Genomic DNA, 20,260 nt, shown 5'->3' on the forward strand with positions numbered 1-20,260 from the left:
GTTGAACTGTCTCCACTTTCCGGCAGGTATGTACAACTTCAATACTTTTTTTTTAAAAAGAGGGGACTCCCCAGCCTCTGCATCAAAACGATGCATACAACCACCTTTATAGATAAATAAAAAGGTTCAACAAGGTCTTACGGTCTCAAATCAAAGTAAAGGCAAGCTCATGAAGAGCCACAACGCCAAACACAAATGCCAAGAGGCCACAACCGGCTAGCATAACAAAGATAGGTAAACCAATCGCCTATCCTATTACATGACCGCCAGCCAAACCGGTTGAAGATATCCCGAGCTATCATCTCCCAGCGGATAGATCCAGTAACCAAACGCTCCCTGGCCTCCGTCCGAGTGAGTAACAACCACATACGGATCAGCGCAGTGGCATGGAAAATAACCCGTAAAAATGAATATTTGTTGTTTTGTTAAAAGCCAAATCATTTCTGCAGTTCCAAATCGCCCACAACAAAGCACATACTCCTACGCGAATGTGTCTAGCTGTTTCGGACTCTATCCCAACAAGCCACGCTCCAAATAACGTACTGACAGAATTCGGAGGAGAAATGTTAAAGGCAATGTGCACCGTGTGCCACAACACTTTGGCCAACGGGCAATCAAAGAATAAGTGCTTGATAGTTTCATCCCGATCACAGAAACTACACCTAGTAGATCCTGTCCAGTTGCGCTTTACCAAGTTATCCTTTGTTAGAATGACTTGTTTATGTACAAACCACATAAACACTTTAATTTTCAAAGGAACTTTGACTTTCCAAACATATTTGGAACTAGGAATGGCACTAGAGTTAATGACATCGATATACATCGATTTAACTGTGAACTCTTCATACCTAGTAAGTTTCCAGCACAACTGATCAGACTGATGAGATAGCTGAACCTCCATCAGTCTACTCACCAAATGGAGCCACGCTTCCCACCGGTTGCCAACAAGCGTCCTCCTAAACTGAATATTAAGGGGAATGGACTGCAAAATCGTTGCAACAAAAGCATCACGTCGTTGAACAATACTATACAGGGACGGATACTGAAGCGCCAGCGGCGTTTCACCAAGCCAAGTATCCTCCCAGAAGCGAATGGTGGTGCCATTACCGACTATAAACTTTGTCCTATTAAAGAAGGCTGTTTTGACTCTCATAAGTCCCTTCCAAAAAGGCGAGTCAGTCGGTCTCACTGTCACCTGGGACAAAGTCTTGGACTGCAGATACTTACTACGTAGAATCTGCGCCCACGTGGCCTCAGTTTCACCTGATAATTTATACAGCCACTTACTGAGAAGACATCTGTTTTTGACTTCAAGATTCTCAATACCAAGGCCCCCCTGGTCCTTTGGTCGACAGATGATATCCCATTTGGCAAGTCTGTATTTTCTCTTTAGTTCATCACTTTGCCAGAAGAATCGGGATCGATAGAAGTCCAGCCTTTTCCTAACACCAACTGGGACTTCGAAAAAAGATAAGAGAAACATTGGCATACTCGTGAGCACCGAATTAATCAGAATCAATCGGCCTCCATATGACATGAGTTTGCCCTTCCAGCAACTCAGTTTCTTCTCAAACCGATCCTCGATATACTTCCATTCTCTGTTTGTCAGCTTACGATGGTGAATGGGTATACCTAAGTACGAGAAAGGTAATGTCCCCAATTCATATCCAAACAATTGCCGATAAGCCTCTTGTTCCTCCTTGGCTCTACCAAAACAGAACAACTCGCTTTTATGAAAGTTAATCTTCAATCCGGTCAATTGTTCAAATAAGCATAACACCAGCTTCATATTTCTCGCTTTTGCCAAGTCGTGCTCCATAAAGATGATCGTATCATCAGCATACTGCAGGATGGACACACCTCCATCAACTAGATGAGGCACCAAGCCACCCACCTGACCGGCCTCCTTTGCCCTGCCTATCAGAATTGCCAACATATCAATCACAATGTTGAACAGAATAGGAGACATTGGATAACCTTGTCTTAGGCCCTTGTGTGTCTAGAAATAATGACCTATGTCATCATTCACTTTAATTTCAACACTCCCTTTTTGCGTGAAAGATTGTACCTGGCGTCGCCAGGCTTCATCGAAACCCTTCATGCGTAAGGCCTGTTGAAGGAAAGGCCATTTGACTTTATCGTACGTTTTCTCGAAATCCACCTTGAAAACAACTCCATCTAGTTTTTTCGTGTGGATCTCGTGGAGCGTTTCATGAAGGACCACAACCCCTTCTAGGATGTTCCTGTCCGGCATGAAAGAAGTTTGGGTATGCTGCACCACAAAATGCGCAATCTGCGTGAGCCTATTAGTCCCGACCTTGGTAAAATTTTTCAAACTAACATTACGAAGACAGATGGGCCTGAATTGCTCAATTCTCACAACCTCTGTTTTCTTAGGAAGCAGGGTTATCGTTCCAAAATTGAGTTGAAAAAGCTGAAGGTGTCCAGTGAATAAATCATGGAACAAAGGCAACAAATCCCCCTTAATAATATGCCAGCACTTCTTATAGAATTCGGCCGGGAATCCATCCGGGCCGGGAGCCTTATTGTTTTTCATCTGCGATATGGCCTCAAACACCTCTTTCTCAGAAAAAGGAGCAGCCAGAATATCATTCTCAACAGCAGTAAGTTGAGGAACATCCTCAATCCTAGACTCATCCAGAGAAACACAGTTATCCTCTGAAGGCCCAAACAACTGCTTGTAATACTCGGTAATGTATAATTTTAGGTTCTCCTGTCCTAAAATCGTACTTTCGTCTTGTTCAAGCTGAAAGATCCTCTTCTTTCTATGTTTGTCATTAGCGATCATGTGAAAGAATTGAGTGTTCACGTCCTCTTGGACTACTTGCCGGACCTTGGCCCGCAGCGCCCACTTTAATTCCTCTTCACGAAGAAACTCTTTCAATCTCATCTCTGCGTCAAGCTTGGCATGAAGCTCCGAGGCCGGCAGAACCGTGGTTTCTGCTTTTACATCTAGGGACTGAATAAGGGCAAGGAGTCGTTCCTTTTCGACCTTATAAATCCCACTAAGATGCTTAGCCCACCCACGTAGGAAACTTCTCAAGTGCCTGATCTTATTCTGCCAACGCTCAAGCGCAGTCCTACCTCCTGCATCCTTAGCCCATTCTCTGGCTACGAGACCAAAGAAGCTATCTCGTTCAAACCAAGCAAGCTCGAACAGAAACGAGTTCTTGTTTCTCAAGTGGGTGGCCTCACCAAAATCTAGAAATAAAGGCGTGTGGTCAGAAATACCGCGGGAAAGTGCCTGAACTGTTACGAAGGGAAACTTTTATTCCCATTCGACGCTAGCCAGCACTCGATCCAACTTTTCAAACGTTGGATTTGGCAATGCGTTAGCCCAGGTGAACTCTCTCCCCGAAAGTTCTATCTCTCTTAGATCCAAGCTTTCAATGATGGTATTAAACATGAACGACCATCTCCCGACAAAGATATCATTGTTCTTCTCCTCACGCCTTCTGATGATGTTGAAATCAACCCCCACCAGGATTGGAAGCTGCTCAGAGCCGCAAATCCTAACCAGATCAGCCAAGAACTCAGGTTTGAGTTCGGGCTGTGCGGCACCATATACCGCCACCAGAGCCCAGTTAAACCCATCGGCCTTCGACCGCACCCGAAACTTAACTGCAAAGTCTCCCATCACCACACTTCGGACTTCAAGCGAATCACATCTAACTCCGAGTAAGATGCCACCCGATCCCCCTCTCGACGGCAGACAATGCCAGTCAAAATCAATACCTCCCGATAAAGTATTTAGAAATTGTGGCGAAAAATTGTCTCTACCAGTTTCCGACAATGCGATAAAATCCAACCTATGCTCGATAGACGCCTATGCAAGAAACCTTCTTTTAGCCAAGTCTCTCAGACCTCTGCTATTCCAAAAGATTCCTTTCATACTTTGTCATGAAATTTTTTAGCCGTACGGGTCCTAGCACTCCTACGCACTGCGGAAGCCGGGTAGATCTTCCGCTTCCACTTGCGTTTAGGAATGTTGTGACTCTCCAGCCGGTCCTCACCACCAGGCTCAGAAGGTCTAACCACAACATTCTCAGATGTATCATCCTCCTCCTCAGACTCAGGTAGGGGAGGTACAAGATCCGCACAAAAATTATCGAGCACCCTGATCCCTAAAGCATCAAAATCAGAATCATTCATGGGTTTAACCGCTGCTAAGTTACGAATCATCTCTAAAGCCTGCTCTGCCTCTAGATCCAAGATATCATTAACGGAATTTGAAATTTCACTATCAGTGAAACTCCTAATTGATTTGCATTATAAATAATCTCCTCATTAAAAAAATGCAAGATAAAATTAGAGGTATTAACCGACATACCAGTAGTTCCATGATGAAGAGTAATTGCACAGAGGTGTACAGAGGTGGCACAAGGGGTACTGCCACACGAAACCCAGGAATTCACGTTGGTGGAGATCATGCTGCCACCATGACGCTGTGGACAGGGCTGGGTCAGGCAGCGGCGATGGCGCAGCTCTTCGGCGCGGACGTCGGCGGGCTCATCTCCATGATCGTGCAGGCCGCGATGACGGCTCGTCAGAACAGGAGTGAGTGCAAGCAGCTCGCTCGTCGGGTCCTCGTGATCGCGCAGCTGCTGCCACACGTGCAGGAACCAGAGGTGGCGCAGCCGCTGACCGGGCTGGGCGACACGCTGTGGGACGCCCATGAGCTTGTCATGTCATGCCAGGGGAGGAGTGCGGCGTACCAATTCGTCATGGCCGCCTGGACGGCCGAGAGGTTCAAGGAGGTGCAGAGCAAGATCGACTCCTAAGTCCTACCTCATCCTCTTCCCGGTGATCAGCCACATCGGCTTAACACGGCGCCTTGAACGAATCTACAACGTCCTCGTACAAGGTGAATCCGTGAGGGGTGAACCGCCGCATTCACTTCCAAACTCGTCCCAGCTGCTGCAGGTATGTGTCAACTTTAATAGAAATTGAACGCCGGTTCCAGAGAAATATGATGTAGATCTTTTTTCTTAAATACGCACGAGTGTGCGTATCATATCTTATAGAAAGGGGAGGGTGAAGAACCCAAATCACCATCGATGTTACAGCGTGTTAGACACTACAACATCGGCACTCTACATTGGGTTTACATAATGAATCACTCGCGTCTCGCCCACCCTATTAACAACTCAAACACGGTATCTAATTCTGCCTTTAACAGATGCGCCTGCTGCCACGCTCTACCCTTGGCCACTATCCTCGTGACTACCACCTCTAAAGACGGAGAAGAGAAGTGCCATCGAAGACTACCGCGTTCCTATGCTTCCAAAGCTCCCATAGCACGAGAGTGAAGATTGTTCTTACTTGCTTAGGCTTGTTCACCCCTGCCGATCTCTCCACGCACCATTTCTTCGGTGTGTCTTGTGCCGTAGGCGTCCATTCCTGCTTGCCCAATGCTGAACAAAGCGCTCTCCACACCGTTCTTGCGAACACACATGCCACTGGAATATGATCGATGGTTTTCTTCTTCTTGATCGCAGAAAGGGCACGTGTCATGATGAGGTAGTCCGCGCCGAGCGAGACGGTCGGACGTCCAACACCTATTTCTCATTGCCAGCCAGTTGAAGAAACGGCTTTGTAGCGGGGTTCTATATTTCCACGTAAAATCCGCTGTTGGCACCACCTCCCTTCCGGCAAACATGGCGGCATAGGCGGAGCACACAGAAAATTGCCCATTAGTCTCCCATGACCAAGTGACAGAATCCGCGAGGCCTTGCTTTGTACCGGAGTGCACAGAAAATGATGTAGAAATTGATAAATACGTGTTCCGGGACGACTAACGAAGGGATACGTGCTCACTGCTCATTTGTGGTCTCTTTCTCAAAAGTCTACGGTGATGGCTCAGGAGGTACTGCCGCATCCGACCCAGGATTTCACGTTCGCTGAGATGGTGGCTGCCACCAATAACTTCGCCCTTGACACCGTGATTGGTGATGGCAACTCTGCAACCCCGTACAGGGGCAGGCTTCACGATGGGCAAGTGGTGGCCATGAAGCGCTTCAGGCAGACACAACGGGACTTCGAGCTAGAGCGATTTGAGCCGGAGCTCCACATTCCACGACGGCTCTGACACAAACTCATTGTCCGCCTCCTTGGATCGTGTGTGAGAAAGGAGAAGCGCCTGCTAACCAGGAGGATAAAGGAGATGGAGAGGCTGATCATCTTGGAGTACATCGGGAATCGTACACTTTTCGAGCACCTGCACCTTCAGCAAGGCTCCTCCCCCTGTAGCCGGTGAGGGAGTCCTGGAAGATGCGCATCGCTGTGCTCCTCGGCGTGCCACGCGCCATCAAGCACCTGCACTGTCATGCCAACCCCCCGATCATCCACCACGACATTAAGTCTAGTAACATACTTTTTTATGCCAATTGGGTTCCTCATCTGTCCGACTTTGACATTTCGGTGGCCTTTCACTTGGAGAGTGAGGAGTCGGAGTTGGAGACCTACGTTATAGGCACAATGGGGTACATCGACCCTGAGTACGTGCACACAGGAATTCTGAAGCCGACGAGCGACGTGTACAACCTGGGCGTGGTGATGCTCGAGGTTCTGACAGGGAACAAGCCATTTTTCCAAGGGGAGGAGGAGCTGGGTGTGAACGCAGAATTGGCATCCTTCGCGCTCCCCATCATTGAGGCCGGTAATTTTAAAGATCTGCTGGACAGGCGACCGGTGCCGGAGCTAACGGCAGGGCAGCTGCAAGCGCTGGAGCATGTCGCGCAGACTGCAGGGTGCTGCGTGAAGTTGAAAGGGAAGGACCGTCCGGCCATATCAGACATCGTGGCCAACCTGGAGATGGCGCATGAGTTGATCTGCAGAGACGAGCCAGGTTTAGTTGACTAGTTACCAAACTCACCACGTGCCAGCAGTGTCTCATCGGCAAGCTACAATTCTGATCTGGTACACTACAATCTCACTGAACTCTGTTCACATTAATGAATTCAATCCTGTTCGTACACTGATGATGGGGCTCACTACTCATTTTGTGTTCTCTTCCTTGATTAGGGTTCTGAGGTGTTGGAAGAGGGCTTTGACACCAACCTTTGAAAGCTTCACGTCCAAGTCCAGTGCTCCAATCACCCGATCAGTGATGCCCGCTTCTGGTAATCTATTGGTGCGGGCGGTTTAGGACAGAGCTTGGGACGGACACACCTCTGTAGTCTCGGTTTTGCTTCTTCACCCGAGCAAACAGGCCCACTTTGTTTGTGTAGATTCTCTTTCAAGAACATAAGGCAAAATTCATAGGGTATAGGAGGCCCGTCCAATATCTGTGTTATCTCGTTTTCTTTCGGAAGTTGCGATTTTAGATTATAATTTGAGGAGTTAGATCTGGTATCAAGTTGGTACTTTTGATGTTGATCTAACCCGGAAAAAGAAGGATGATGCTGTATTTGGAGTAGCAGTGATTGGTCTGGCGTAACGATGATATTGTTGGAGTAGCAGTGATCATGGCAGTGCGTTGCCGGACTCTTACTCGGCAATACTAGCAGGCAAGAGGGATTTGGCACGCCCCTGCATGCGTACGTGGACTGGGCTGTTTTGGTGTTCGTCGAGTGAGTTTCATGTGATAAGAACGACCGAGATTATGCTCCACGGTAGGCGAGCCGTGTCCTCTTTAGACGATGGGAGGAGCTATTCTGCCATATACGATGATTTTGTTCTGTTAGGAAGAGGTTAGGAAGAGGGAGGGATTGAACAGCGTATTTTGGTCCATCGTACTCTTCGTTGATGGAGTATTTAACTCTCTAGTTCTGTGGTTAGAATTTTTTTTTTTGCTGGAATTTTGGAGCCTGGGTCTATTTGCACACCGAGAGATGCTGATCCAAACCAAAATAGCCAAACCTACATTTAATTCCTTCCCCGTGTACCTGCTGCTACGGCTGGGAAGTCGTGTCATCCAATCCTAAGGATTAAAAATACCCGCTCCGTTCCTAAATATAAATCTTTTAAAAGATTTCACTATAAACTACATAAGGAGCAAAGTGAGTGAACATATACTCTAAAAGATGTCTATGTACATCCGAATGTAGTCTCTATATAATGAAACCACTAAAAAGACTTATATTTAAGAATGGACGGAGTACATGCGAGTGGAAATGTGGAATGTGAAGTGTTCCACTGGTCGAAGTCATTGCTGCGTGCCGTTGGTGCTGAAGTTGGAGAATAGCGGAAGGCCTTTTTTCCTCTCCGTGCAAACAGTTCCTTCACGGAAACAAAATGATATCGCCGGTCATGGGGTCCTGGAAGATGCCCATCGCTGTGCTCCTCGAGCTCATGCACTGTCATGCCAACCCCCGGATCATCAACTGGGACATCAAGCCTAGGAACATACTTTTTGATGCCAATTGGGTGCCACATATGTCCGACTTTGGCTTGTCGGTCGTCTGGGACATGGCAAGTGAGGAGTCGGAGTTGAAAGTCGACCGGGTTGTAGGCACATTTGAGTATCTCGTGTAAAGTAGGGTCTAATATATTGTCCTTGTACACGTATTTGTATACATATGTAATTGTAATTGTGATCGTCTATATATTGAGACGTGAGGCTGGATGTCAACCACCCATGCAAAACCTTAAACCTGTGTTTTAACTTGGTATCAGAGCTACTTCACGTACGCGCTAGGAATCCATCCAGCTGCTTGCTAGCTAGCTTTGCCCGTACGCCGCCACCGCTTCCGATCGCTGTTGCTCCGCGTGCCATCTTCCGCGACCGCCGCCTCGGCTTGCTCCGCTGCCGCCGCGTGCTGTTCCATCCGCGCCGTCGCTGCGACGTCGTCTGCCGCTATGTCCGACGCCCAAACCGCCGGCGCCATCGTCTCTTCCCCCGTCGCCTCGATCCCCGCCGCGCTCGTCGTCCCGACGATCTCCGTCCGCCTCGGTCGTCACAATTTCATGCTCTGGGGGGCATCACCAGCATCGTTCTTGCCGGTGCCAACCTCCACGAACACCTCGATGGCACCAAGGCGGCACCGGCCAAAACACTCGTTGTCGGCACCGGCGACGCTGCTACCACCGTCGCCAACCCGGAGTAACACTGGACGAGCGCCATCGAGGTCAGAGTCCCGTTGCTGAATCCGAGCTGGATGGCATCTGGCCTCGTGGAACTCGAAGCCGTGTGCGACGCCGGCTCCGGCCACAGGAGCCGGGACGGTGGCAACAGCTTGCAGCTCCTGCGAAGCCATGATGTTAGCTTACCTTAGCTAAACGGTGGCAGTGGCACCGGGGTTGGTGTGGCTTGGCTTGTCTGCTCTTTGCTCTCTACTGTTTGGTCTCTTGCACGTGTGTGTTTGGGTATTTTCATGGCGGCCGCCTTTAGCATTGTTCGGGTGCCCCATGCCGATGTCTTTTCCTGTCCGTTTGTCTACTTTTCAGATGCTGCATTATCTTAAACAGATGCCCCACAAGTGGGAATCTTATATGAAGAAAAGAGAGGTGGAAGTTCTTTTTCTATTTCTTCGCCGTTTAAGCGTATGGGCAAATACTCCAACAGGGGAAAAAAACTTGGTCGGGCGGCTGGCCCGATTCAACACCCTCCCGCATTCCCCGACCCTTCGCCTCAGCCCTCTATCTTATTACCGTCAGAAGGCGCCGCCCGGCATGCGGCGGTGGCGGCATATCCAAGATCTACTTGCATCAGTTGGAGCTCAAACCTGCCCGTCCAAGCCCAAGTGGAAAAGAAAGGATTTCGGTGCAGCAACATGGGAGCTTTGAGAGGGCACTGAGGCCGAGAGAGTGAGCGGTGCCTTCATGGTATTGTAATCTGGCGAACCTACCCCTTCTCTGTTCCCCTCCTCCTTGCTCTACTGTTCATCTTCTTCCCCCAAATCCCCCTTCTCCTACCTCAAATCCTCCACAGAACCTTGTATTCGGACTGTAATGGCTTCCCGACGACGGATCAAGTGAAGGAGGAGATGGTGGCCTAGCTGCTGTAGTGGGTGAGGATGCTACCATCGTCGGTGGCGCCCGTGGGTGTCATTTTCCTCGTTGGAGGCGATGGTGGGGGCGTCCCTCGCTCCATTATTTTCGAGGGAAACATCCGATCTGGAGGAGGCTACGATTGATGGTGCCGCAGGTGGGCGTCGTAGCCCTCGTTGGAGGCATTGATGGGCCTCCTTGATCGGATGATGGCGACGTCTTCGTCGCACCCCCGTGGGGGCATCATCTTTGAAGACATTCATCGGCTGGACGGACATGTGGGCGGTTTGGTGGTTGGGCGTCAGTAGGTGGTGGAGCAGTGCTTCATCCTACACAACGATGGCGGCGGATCTCGGCGGCGTGGCGCAGTGGAGACTCGGCGTCCGATGGGTGGTGATGTACTCGTGCAGGAGGACGATGCTGTCTGGCGCCGTGGTTGCGCCGATGACAGAGAGGTGTAGCAAGGTCTATGCGTCAGTATCTGATCTGAGGATGGCTCGATGGATGAAGGAGGTGGCGGCCCTTCCAGCGTGCGCATGTGATGCCCACTGAATGTGCGTCGGACCGGTGTGTAATCCAGTGCAGGTATTGTGGCTTGGATGGGGCATCCGGCCTTAGATGTTAGGTGTTGGTGCGATGTCTGTTTGGTATTAGGCTCGGACATTCGGCACCCCTTCTTCACGGTGATAGGAGTAGCGACAGGTATTGTCAAGATGGTGGCTTCAGGCTTACCGATGTATTACCTTGTAAGGGCTTTATGAATAATTAATCAAATGGATACATGCATCGCCCAGATGCAAAGGCCGGAGGTACATTTTTCTTTTCAGAAAAAAAGCACTTCTCCGTTACTCTCTGTCTCTTTGTTCTCATGAACGACTTGTGCATCATCAAATTCTTGCAGCATCGATTTGATGTCGCTCATTTCGTTCTGTTTGTTCCCCTATAGGTCTCACGTTGGTGAGACTGGAAACAATAGATTTCAGCTTTTTTTTTTAAAAATGTGAGACCATCCACATAATACCTGTCCCGTGGAAGCATCTCCATAATTCTACCATAAACACTAAGACCGTGTGAATGCAGTCAACCACTGCCCCTCCAAAAGCGCACTCGGCAGGCACAGCCGTCCCCTTCATCAGCAGGCACAGGCAACCTCACGAGGCGACGAGGATTTGGTAGGAGGGGGCGCGAGAGACGAGGTTCCCCTGTCCAGCATACGGGAATTCTCAAAGCAGGATCCTTGTATTCCAAAAGCTCTACAATTCTTCGATATCTTTGAATCCGGCCACCACCCAGTGAAACCATGGATCCTTCTAATCTACAACAAAGAATAGAGAGCATTCAGTTCAATCACAAAGTATATATATATATATATATATATATATATATATATATATATATATATATATATATATATATATATATATATATATATATATATATATATTGACTTAATGTGACTCAAGGCGAGATATATCCTGGTATTAGTTGAAGCCTTCGCTAAAAAAAATAACCGCTTACACACAAGGCGAGATATATCCTGGTATTCGTTGGTGGTAAAAATATTATACGAAATCAGGATCCTCGTATTCATTTGCTTTTGCATCCAAAAATTTCCACTAAAGCTTCGATAATACTCATGGTTACAATTGCCATATCAGAACCTGTTCCATCGCCCCTTTTGAACCCCCGGAAGAACTGTTCCATAGTTGATTCACAGGTCACAACAGCATAAAGAGTAGTATTATTCATTCATTTTTTAAACATGCAGCGAGCGGCAACTTGTTCAAACACAATATAGTTAGGGAGTACAAGTCAGGAGCACATATTATATAGACGCATTTAATAGCGTGGGATGATGGTGGCCGGAGACAATAATATCAAAGTACGATCATCACAGGGTAACAATATAGCTAGGGAGTACAAGTCAGGAGCACAAACAGTATTATATAGAGGCATTTTCTAGCTCTAAATGATCTTCAGTTGGAGATGGTCTTATCGTGCAGAGATTTCACCCCAGGAGATCGAGTCATCGTCCGGTGCACCGTGGCAGATCCTTTTTTTTTTTGAGATCAGATCCCCATGATTCAATAGGTCACCGCCGTGTTGCCTCAGCCGCGCCCGCTACGGTACCTAATCGTCACACAGGGGTGCCGGATCGAGTAAAGTCTGTTTTAAACCTTAAATTCATAAAGCTCGTCCAAATCGAACCCCCACGTCTGAATCCCTGAAATCTGTACCCTAACCTCCGGGATCCCGGTCAATATCAACCCTACATCCATCCTAGTCCTGTTTGTGGCACTGAAAAAAAAGCAATCCTGACCGGGATTACTAGGTTCTCTCACTTACTCAGCGGCCCTACACATCGTATCCATCTTCTTCCCTGCTACTCTTGCGTCGAGCTGCCCGAGCAACGATGTTCACCACAGCATGCCCCAACTTCTCCCGTGTGTGTCATGCCATTGGTCAGGTGTGCGTGCCGGTCCAGCCTGTGTCGTGCCGCTGGCCATTTGCATAGGGAGCGTTGCTACGCAGACGACGATGCGCGGACGATTTGTGCACGACGCTGCACATCAGGCCGTCCATGTATATCATCGAAGTCCAGTGGACGGCTGGATGTGGCATCGTCCAACTGTCGTGCGATCGATCCATCGTCTGCACAGCATTTTCGCGCGTCCAATGAACGGCAGCTCTCAGTCGCCCGCCTTGCTCCACGTGCCGGTCAACATGTTCAGAGCGTGTTTTTCCTCGAGTTCCGCCAGTACAGATCCATCAAGCTAGTGGCGTGTAAGTTGCTATGTACGTGAGCTAGCTTCTGAAAAATCCATCCACCTGCTTGCCTACTTCAAAAATTCAAAGCCAACCTCTACGTGAAAGCACCCTGCCTAACCCGCCGCATCGTTCGAGTCAGCAATGCATCATACTGAGTGAATTGCACGTACCGTCCTGGTACTGGTGGGTTAGGTCCAAAACAGTCCTGGAGCTCGCTAACTGCCTCGCTACGATCCTGCTACTCGCGAAATAGGTCCATCGACGGTCCTGGGCCGGCTCACTGTACGTATGCGTGCACTCAATTAAAAAAAGGCACGTATCCAGCCACGTAAGCACAGCCAGACGAGGGCCGAATCAGTTCTTTGCAATGCGGCCCCTCCCTTTCAGTACAAACCTGCCCGCATTACAGCCTTCGAACTGGGATGAACAGGGCGGTGGCGGTTGAGATCGGCAGCGATCGGCGGCGACGCAACGATCATTGAGGGAGAGTGAAGGAGGTGATCGGAGACGGTGGCGACGACATATCAACTGTGCGTCGTCACCGGCGGTGATGGCTCCCGTCCAGCGGCACAACAGGGGTCCCGTACCCAAATACGGTGTGTTTGATTCATCCCATTACTTCTTCTTTAGAGTTGTGAGTAGGGGAATTATGTTGATTTCGATCGTTGGAATTCTTCTGGTCATCAGTTTAGTTCAATTCGGCACTGATTTGCTTAGGGTTTGGACACAACCGTAGGGTTTTTGTATGGATGAACTGAAAAATTGAATTTCCTTTTTTGTGTTTGACACCACAAGAGACTGATTACTTCACTATGGAGTTCATTTATGATGGAGTTTTCATGGGGACAGGAGGCAATAGGTCCTATGTTAATGGTAGGAAGGTTTCATATGATTACTGTGAAGCTGATGTAATATGTATGGCCATGTTTGGCGATTTAATTAAGGCATTGGGTTATGAAAGAAGGGGCAGAATTAACATATACTTTTTGCTGCCCGGTATGCAAATCAATGAAGATGGTCTGCGGTTGTTATCAAAGGACAGCGACACAACGTGCATCAGGGCTATGGTTAGAGAGGGACATAGGTTTCTCATGTTTTATCTTGTGCATGATGATAAAATTGCTGCAGAAACACAGGATGATGTTATTGCAAACCCCACCACTGAGTTGCCCAATGTTATCAGCCCTATGAATTGCGGTACAGACCAGGAGCATGAGAGTGTTTTGGAGCAGAGCATTGTGTCACCTAGTCATGCTGATGAGAGTAGAATAGAAGGGACGAGTACATGCAAAGGGAGAGGAAAAGCAAAGGAAGAAGATGATGTGTGTAGTGATGATGAATCATGTGACTCTGATTACGTTGCATCACTAGTAGACAGTGACTATGATCTAGAGGATGGTGATGCTGATTTGTTCATTGATAGGAAGCAGAATGGTGCAGAGAAGGAATGCAAAGGGAAAAGTAAAGAAATTGTAGAAGATGACATTTCTGAAGATGATAAACTGGAGCTTCCAGATTCAGATGAAGAAGACATGAAATTCAATTTCAAGCATTTTACAGATGCAGATATGAATGCGCCCAAGTTTCATTTGGGTCAGGTCTTCACATCTATTGATCAGTTGAGGAAAGCAATTAGGGAGTACAGTTGCAAGGAGAGGTTGAACATAACCTTTCCGAAGAATGACAAAACTAGGCTTGGAGCGAAATGCAATGATGGATGCCCTTGGTACTTGTATGCATCATATGACAACAGGACACAATCCATCATGATCAAGACATTCAAAGATGAACACACTTGCTGCAAAAAGTGGCAAGTAAAAGCTTTTACAGCCAGATATATAGCTCATAAGTATGTGGAGAAGATCAGAGCTGATGAGAAGATTACACTTCAGGGTTTTGGGTCACTAGTGCAACAAGAATGGAACATGAAAGTGAAGAGGGGAAAACATGGGAGAGCTAGGAAAATTGCACACAACATAATCTATGGAGATGAAATTGCACAATACAATAAGTTATGGGACTATGGGCATGAGTTGAGGAGATCCAATCCAGGCATCACTTTCTTTGTTGAGCTTGCCGATGATGGTCAGTTTCAGAAATGTTATTTCTCATTTGATGCATGCAAGAGGGGGTTTCTATCTGCTTGTAGGCCAGTACTTTTTGTTGATGGAACCCATTTGAAGACCCAATTTAGTGGCATTCTCTTGACAGCTATTGGAATGGACCCCAATGACTGCATCTTTCCAATAGCTTTTGGTGTTGTTGAAGTTGAGAATACAAAAAGTTGGAGGTGGTTCTTGACTGCATTGAAAGAAGACCTAGGCATTGTCAACACCTCCCGATGGAGCATTATGTCAGACAAGCAGAAAGTAAGATCATATGTCTCATGTATTTTGTTCATGCATCTTATTTTTCAAATCAATTCGGCATGCTTACATTGCTTTATCTCAACCAGGGATTAATTAGGGCTGTTAAGGAACTGTTTAGTGACTCAGAGTACAGATTTTGTGTTAGGCATTTGTGGCAGAATTTCACAAAAAACTTTAAAGGTGAAATCTTGAAGAACCAACTATGGAGATGCGCAAGAAGTACTACAACAGGTCAATTTAGGGCCAACATGGACCATATGTTGATTTTAAATAAAGAAGCTCATGACTGATTGGATGAGTTAGATCCGAAAACTTGGGTTAGAGCTGATCAAAGAGAATTCCCTAAGTGCGATGTGCTACTGAATAACAATTGTGAGGTCTTCAATAAGTACATATTAGAAGCAAGAGAAATGCCCTTCTTAAGCATGGTGCAGACCATAAAGGGGCAGATAATGGCGAGAGTTTATTCCAAGAAGGAAGAAGCAGGGAAGTGGCATGGCACCGTATGTCCAAAAATTAGGAAAAGACCTCAAAGGCATGTGGAAGCTGCTAATACATGCACGGCTGACCCAGCAGGACTTGGGATATTCCAAGTTAATGACAGAGGTGCAGATTTTGAAGTGGACATCAGGTTGAGGACTTGTAGCTGCAAGAGATGGGATTTGACTGGAATACCATGTTGTCATGGAGTGGCTGCTTGTAGGCATGACCAAATACCTCCAGAAGAAATGGTGCAGTCATGCTACTCCATTCAAACATATTTAAAAGCATATGAGCATATTATCATGCCATGCAAAGATGTGGCTGAGTGGCAGAGAATGTATGGAAGAGAAATACTTCCTCCACCAATTCTGAAAAAGAAAGGAAGGAGAAATAAAAATAGGAGACAACAACCAGAAGAGAAAGAGGGAAGGGCAGGGCGAAAAATGGGTAGAGGAGGGGCTGTTATCCATTGCAGCTATTGTGGTGCTGCGGGCCACAATATCGGAGGATGCACTGATTTTAAGCTTGGTTTGAAACCAAAGAAAAAGGGCAAGGTAGTTAGAGCTGAGCCACCGGTTTCCTCTGATTCAGAAAATGAGGATCCAGTCCTAACTCAGGTAATGTATATAATAGTATGTGCCATTTCTCATTAGTTATTTAATTTCATGTATCATTTCCCACATATATAATTAATAGCAACTGTCATGATTAATATAGGAGCAAAATATGCAAACTATGGGTATGAGTCAACCAGAACGTACTACATATGAAGCAGAGGCCATTTCTACATTGATAGCTGAGGTTTGTTTGTATGTGCTTTCTAGTGTCATTTCTGTAATATTTATCTATACAACATGCATTGCTGAAATGCAATATTTAACATTGCAGACACAATCAAGCCAGAGACCGATTGTGCAACCAACTGCTTTACCAGAAAATGCTTTCATTCAAGGAAATGTCCAAATGCAGCCCCGAGTGCACGAGACAACTGCCACAATCCATGGAAATGTTCATAGGAAGAGAGAGGTGTTAGCTTTGGCCAAATTGAAAGCAGGAGCCGAGACAAGGGACGTAGCGGATCAAGCCAAATTTGATGCAGCCATGGCAAAGCTTAAAGAAGAAGAGAATAAACTAATGCTAGCAGCTGAGCAGAGAAAACAAGAGCTGCAAGAAAAGAGGAAAGTTGCTGAAGAGAAAAAAAAAGCAATGTTGGAGCAGAAAAAATTAGAAGCTGAGGCAAGAAAAATAGCTGCTGAAGAAAAAAAGGAAAGCTCAAGAGGAGAAATTTGCACGTGCAGAGGCAAAAAGGTTAGCTATGCAAGCAAAAAAAAGAGAAGCAGCAGAGGCAAAGCAAAAGAAGGCAGAAGAAAAAAAAGAATTCAAGAAGAGAGAGGCAGAAGAAGCATATGCAAGGGAGGAAATGAACTTTATTTTCATGCAGCAAGATGAGCAGGAAAGGCAGCAGAGATTTAAAGAATATCAACACCAAAAGGAGCAAGCAACGAAAAAGGCTTGGGAGGGTCCTGTCGTAACACAGGTTAATAGGGCTCAAGCTGCTACAGCAAGAGAAGAGGAGGTTAGTAGGGCTCATTCTTCTACAGCAAGGCAAACCATTGTGGAGAAAAGAAAGCTAGATGATATGGAAGCAATGAGGTTAAGAGTTGATGAGGAGAGGTACAGGGCATGGCTGCAAAAAGAAGAGCAGATGGAGCAAGCAAACAGTCAACAAGGCACTTCCAACAAAAGAACTCTTCTCAGTCCGCAAAACACTCAATTTAAGATGCCAAGAAAAGTTAGTATGTTTGATTATCTGAGGGAGTAGTTTAGTTCATGTGATCTGCCAATTTCAGTTTATTTTGGATTACCATGTAGTTGAAACTATGTTTATTTTGTGAGATGTGCTCAGGAGACTATATTTATTTTCTAAAATGTGTTTATGATCATGTTTTGCTCATGATCATGATGCCCTGGCTGTAATGACTACTGTCTTTCAGGAAGGATGCAGTGACATGTTATTTGCAAAAGTATGATTTTTTTATTTCCTGAAATTTCCTGTGATATGCTGAAAAATGCAAATTTCCCTTGGCAAATGGTACAACACATGACCAAATAATCCATGTACTGTTCATACACATATTATCCATGTACTGTTCAGTTCACATATTGCCCAGTTTCTACGAACATTACAAGTTAATGTCTAAATCCTGTAGAAAGTGAAAAGCAATGGCCAAATGGTACAACACATGTCCAAATAACCCATGCACTGTTCATATAAATACTGTCCATGTTCACATATTGCCCTGTTTTTATTAACATTGCAACTTCATGTCTAAATCAGTGCACAGCGATGACCAAATGGTACATCAGATGATCATATAATCCATGTAATGTTCAAATGACAAAGCACATCACATGCCCATAGATGGCAAATGGCACCAATATGACGAGATCACAACACATCATATATCACATAGAAATATTTTGTTCAGATTACAAATCTCATCCATCTTACACAACATAGCCCAGATCACAACTATGCAATTACCTAAAGATTACACATAGACCAGATCTTCCAGCTAACACCATCTCAAACAAGAGTATAACTAACAACAGCGCCATTACACAAGCCAAAGTTCTGAACTTCAAAAAAATTCAGTGATCTCCAGAGTTGCCGGCGGCACGTAACCATGCATTGACCTGCAGCTCCCGCCTACCAGAGGGCGGCTCGATGGCAATCAGCTCGCCGTGGAGCTCCTTCAGTACGCCCTTGACGAGTCCGTCTCCCACGCACTGTCGGCACTCGGCAGTACCTAAGCAGCACACGCCCACGGCAGTACTGAGCCGACAGTAGCTTAGCAGCACACCCTCTTTCTCCAGTGCCGCAAGTAGAGCCGACAATGCCACATCGACCCTCCGCTCGCCGACGGCATTAGCTAGCAGCAGGCGCTCGCACTAGCTCACCTCCAGCGCGTCCATCCCAGGCGTGTAAGCCAGGAGGACACGACAACTCTCCGGGCGGAGACATGGATCTCCACGGCGCCACACCTCCTGCGGGAATGCTCTCCCGTGCACGCCGATGGTGTAGTCGCCGCCGCGGGCCACGGCTGGGACGGCTCCGCCTCCGCCTGCACAGCAACCGGCGCTCCTGCTCCGGCCGTCGCGGGCCACGACTGGGATAGCTAAGCCTCCGCCCGCACAGGATGCAACGCTCGCCGGTGCCGACGCCGGAGACGGAGCTACTCACTCCCCCCGCTGCCGCCGTCCATGGTTGTAGGCTAGGGATTTCAAACGAATTGGGGATCGAACAGGGGAATTGACCTGGTCTCGCTCGGTCCAGGAAAAACTGATTCGACCCTCGTCTGGCTGTGCTTATGTGGCTGGATACGGGCCTTTTTTTTAATTGAGTGCACGCGTACGTACAGCGAGCCGGCTCAGGACCGTCGATGGACCTATTTCGCGAGTAGCAGGATTGTAGCGAGGCAGTTAGCGAGCTCCAGGACTGTTTTGGACCTAACCCACGAGTACCACGACGGTACGTGCAATTCACTCCATCATACTAGATAGTGTTCAACAAAGAGTACGCAGCGACGATTCGGCGTCTTGAGGTCGCGCACATCCTGCCGTCCATCGCCATGACCGAGGTCGCCGGCAAGTAGGTACCTAGGGCTGGAAAAAAAAGCTCGAAGCTCACGATCTAAACGAGTAGCTCGTGACTTGGTTCGAATCGACTCGAACTCGAAGAATAACGAGTCGAGCCAGGCTTTAGTTTAAGATCGTTTATAAGACGAGTTAAACGAGCTGGATTGGGCCTCCATGGATGACCCCGCATGGGCTTTTTTTTCTTTGCAGGCCGTGAGGATGAAAAATGCCAGAACCAAGCGCCCTCCATGCGGACATCCATGGATTCCATAGGTACAGCCGCAATCTCCGATTTCACGAGAGAGAGAGAGAGAGAGAGAGAGAGAGAGAGAGAGAGAGAGGAGGAAGGGGACCGGGATAAGAGATGGACATGGTATGTGGGGCAGGGGTGCCAGTGAGAGTAGAATGTGTTCCCGTGCGGGATGGATCTTTTCCCGGTGCGCCAAACTTGTCCAGGATGGATTTTGACCGGGATTATAAAGGTCAGGGTATCAATTTCAGGGATTCAGACGTTGCTGTTCGATTCCAACGAGCTCTACGAGTTTAAGGTTTAAAACAGACTTTACTCGTGCCGCATCCGTGTGCCCCGACCACTATGCTGACGTGTCAGTCACCTGGTTAGAAATTAATGAGTTTTCTATCAACTTATATGGATTTATCATTTTTAGGGCGTTGATCTAGCTTTGCTCCATTGGTTTTGGCTAACTAATTCGTTGTCCTTCACAACTTCCTCGTTCCGAGCCCGTCTCTTTCCGTTTGTCCTCACACTTCCCAGGCTGCTACACCTCGATGGCTGTGATTTCTTTCAAACTTTAAACACAAATGCAACCAATGGTTTGTAACAGCTGCGTCCGGGTCTTATGGTAGGTAAATCATTGTAGTTTGCAGGTGGTTACAACCATAGGGTTACGTTGGCTTTGTTTGAGGATTTGATGTACCGATTCAACGAACTTGAAGATATGACTAAGATTAAGCTTGTAATGAGTCCCCGTCCGCAACTGTGCTTCAATAATTGTTAAGGAACGAGCAACAATCAGATAAACAACATG

At 47.2% G+C, this 20,260-nt stretch overlaps 1 protein-coding gene and 1 pseudogene across 1 annotated transcript; both read left to right on the plus strand.

Annotated features, from left to right (window-relative positions):
• Positions 1-4,460: 4,460 nt before the first annotated feature.
• On the plus strand, positions 4,461-6,882 carry LOC123051058 (putative serine/threonine-protein kinase-like protein CCR3; annotated as a pseudogene).
• A 6,243-nt stretch (positions 6,883-13,125) lies between these two features.
• Positions 13,126-17,537, plus strand: LOC123051053 (uncharacterized). Its single transcript, XM_044473810.1, has 4 exons — positions 13,126-15,089; positions 15,176-16,189; positions 16,290-16,373; positions 16,461-17,537. Exons 1-2 carry the CDS (start codon positions 13,533-13,535, stop codon positions 15,377-15,379), a joined length of 1,761 nt encoding a protein of 586 aa, XP_044329745.1. The 5' UTR covers positions 13,126-13,532; the 3' UTR covers positions 15,380-16,189; positions 16,290-16,373; positions 16,461-17,537.
• The last annotated feature ends 2,723 nt before the right edge of the window (positions 17,538-20,260 follow it).

This window comes from Triticum aestivum, chromosome 2D, assembly GCF_018294505.1.
Source record: "Triticum aestivum cultivar Chinese Spring chromosome 2D, IWGSC CS RefSeq v2.1, whole genome shotgun sequence".
NCBI lineage: Eukaryota > Viridiplantae > Streptophyta > Magnoliopsida > Poales > Poaceae > Triticum > Triticum aestivum.

Coding starts and splice junctions, on each gene's coding strand:
- LOC123051053 (XM_044473810.1), top strand. CDS start 13,533: ATGGAGTTCATTTATGATGGAGTTTTCATGGGGACAGGAGGCAATAGG. Junction 15,090..15,175: donor TTATGTCAGACAAGCAGAAA/GTAAGATCATAT, acceptor TATCTCAACCAG/GGATTAATTAGGGCTGTTAA.